Source organism: Alosa alosa, chromosome 7, assembly GCF_017589495.1.
Source record: "Alosa alosa isolate M-15738 ecotype Scorff River chromosome 7, AALO_Geno_1.1, whole genome shotgun sequence".
NCBI classification, from domain to species: Eukaryota; Metazoa; Chordata; class Actinopteri; order Clupeiformes; family Clupeidae; genus Alosa; species Alosa alosa.
This window is the reverse complement of record NC_063195.1, coordinates 27,923,892-27,926,697: the sequence shown is the minus strand read 5'-3', so window position 1 is coordinate 27,926,697 and position 2,806 is coordinate 27,923,892. Positions and strand designations below refer to the sequence as shown.

Here is a 2,806-nt window from a genome sequence, read left to right as displayed (position 1 = left end):
GCTCCACAAGGCTGTGTGCTCTGCTATTCTCCATCTATACCAACGACTTGATATCTCAACACCACTCAGTCAAAATATTAAAATACGCAGATGACACCACCATCATTGGCCTCGTAAGTGACACTGATGAGTCTCAATATTGCAAAGAGGTGAACTGGGCTGTAGACTGGTGCAGCAATAACACGCTCCATCTTAACAATCTCAAGACTATTTGAGGAGGAGGCCTAATGCCATTGCCCCAGTTATTAAGTGACCAGCCCATAACCTTGGCAGACTCCTTTAAATTCCTAACGGGTTACTTTTTTGAGTAAGTAACGAGTAACGAGCAAACACTACTTTTTAAAAGTAACTTCCCCAACACTGGTGCCCAGCCCATAACCTTGGCAGACTCCTTTAAATTCCTTGGTTCATACAAGTACATCAGCAACAATTTGAGGTGGGAAATTAACACATAAACTCAAATAATCAAGATGGCTGAACAAATACCCTATTTCCTAGGCAACTTAAAAAGTTTCATGTGAGCAAACATCTGTTGGTGCATTTCTACAAAGCCATCATCAGTGAGAGTGTCATCACGTCATCCATCACTGTCTTGTATGGGAGTTCTGACTGTCGCACTAAAAGGGAAATTAGAGTGAGTTGACACCAAAGCCTCTGGGCATTCCACTGGCATTATGGATGTGACAAAAAGTCAATTTTCCGTGGAATTACCCTCTGACATAATTGGGTGTGACCTCCCTACAGTCCACGCTCTACTCTGAGCCCATCTTAAACTGTGCTTCCACAATCATCAGAGATCCCTCTCACCCACACCACCACTTCTTCCAGCTTCTCCCCTCTGGAAGATATTACAGATCTATAAGAATTGAAACTACACGCTTCAAAAACAACTTCTACCCTTCAGCAATAAGACTCTTTAATTATTATTATTATTTATTTGTATTATTTCAAAGTTCTTCTGTAACAAACATAGTGCCATATTGCTGTGATATCTATCTATCTTTGCCTAGATTGTACCACACACGCAAAAAAGAGAAAGAAAGAAAGAAAGAATGGCAATGAAACTTATGTAAATTTATAGGGTGGTATTTACTCATCCTTAAAATCCTTTTTCTAAACTCTAAACACAGCAACATGCCAAATAATTTTCTGCTCAAAACTAAATTTTGTTAATTTAATGCCAAGTCTACATTTCAAAACACAATACACAAACTGTATCATGGTGAACATGATTAAATATCACATCAGGCTTTCAAAACACTATGATATAGGCTACATCTTATGTTGGCTGGCTTTTTATTTTTTTCCTGTAGGCCTACATTCCCTTGTTTACTTTTCATTTTTAGCTTTACTTCGTTGCCATGGTGATATTCCAGAACTATTACTGTCATAAGTGAGTTCTATGCAAAGTAGAATTTTGGTGAAGAATTCCAACATTGCAACTTCAGATTCAGACACAACTCATGATAGAGAGACAGAGAGACACACAGATAGAGATTCCTCCAGGACTTTTACTTTTACACAAAAAACAAAACATGGAATATGCGGTTTATGATGATCGCTACATCTTGAAACTTTGTTTTCACTTACCACCCAACCATGATCATCCAGGTACAGTGTGATTCAAACTAATGTTTTAGACCTGAAACTTTCAGAAAGGAAGTTGGCTAATAAGTACTATTTTATATCAGTTGAAATAAAAAATTCTTAAGACTTTCTTAGTTTTCTGAAGTTGATTACCATTTCTATGCTCCATAGGTACCAGTTCATCAACTGGCCTAAGCCAGCGGGTCTATGCTCTGGTGACCAATATGAGACCAGATGAAACTTTGAGTTTGGAGAAGCTGCACTGCATCGCAGGGAGAATCCCAGCACTCCACCAGCGGCTCAGAGGCCCTCATGTTTATGTGCCTCCAGCTGACCGCCCAAGCCTGAAAATGATTAAGGCCCCCTACCAGCCATCCCCAGGTGACCATCCGGTTAAAGAGGCCTGGAAAGCCTACACTGGCTCAAGATGCCCTGTCTTCAAACTGGACTCACAGGCCACAGTCTACCGACCACAGGTAGCTATGCAAAAACAAAGGCCTCAGATGATGCCCCCTGTCGCTCTCGAAGTACCGTGGCACCCTGAAGAGGCGGAGGAGAGAAATGCCGATTTGGGCCCCACTACCCTGTACAGTGCCCAGGTGTCAGCAGATGGACAGAAGTTCTACGAAGTGTTTACCCCAATCGAACACTCTGGCGGGGAGAAGATCCCAGGGCTGTGGCGGTTTTCAGCTTATAACCAGGACAACACCCTCTACTTCTCAGTGGTTGTTAACGTCACAGAGGAGAGAGACATGCCAAAGAAGCCTTCAAACAGAAAAAGAAAGGCTGATGACAATGGCCAGCACGATGACCAGTCTCCTTCTAGGAAAAGGGCCAACATACCATAAAAAATAAATTTGACTTGATACCATGTTCTTGTTCCTTGTTCTTGATCTTGTTTTAGCACATAAAATGTAAATTAAATGTAAAGGTGTGTGTGTGTGTGTGTGTGTGTGTGTCGGGGGGCGTTGAGTAACATGGAGCATGGTAAGAGCTCAGGGCAAAATATTCAAACCCTCATTAACATTAATTAATTTAGAATGCAACAATACAATTCAATCTACACCAGCCATGAATGGGAAGAAATTAGTTTTTCATCTTTAATGATGCCTCTCTTTTTCGACAAGGAAGGAAGATCATAGATTCAAAACAAAATAGCCACACAGAAACAAGTCATAAACAGACCGACATATGAATTAAAACATCTGATCCAGCGGAC

General features: G+C 41.0%; 1 protein-coding gene across 1 annotated transcript; it reads left to right on the top strand.

Annotated features, from left to right (window-relative positions):
- Positions 1–1,451: 1,451 nt before the first annotated feature.
- On the top strand, positions 1,452–2,452 carry LOC125297508. The gene is made up of 2 exons (XM_048247866.1): positions 1,452–1,611; positions 1,759–2,452. The coding sequence occupies exons 1-2, from the start codon at positions 1,464–1,466 to the stop codon at positions 2,433–2,435; spliced, it is 825 nt and encodes a 274-aa protein (XP_048103823.1). The 5' UTR covers positions 1,452–1,463; the 3' UTR covers positions 2,436–2,452.
- The last annotated feature ends 354 nt before the right edge of the window (positions 2,453–2,806 follow it).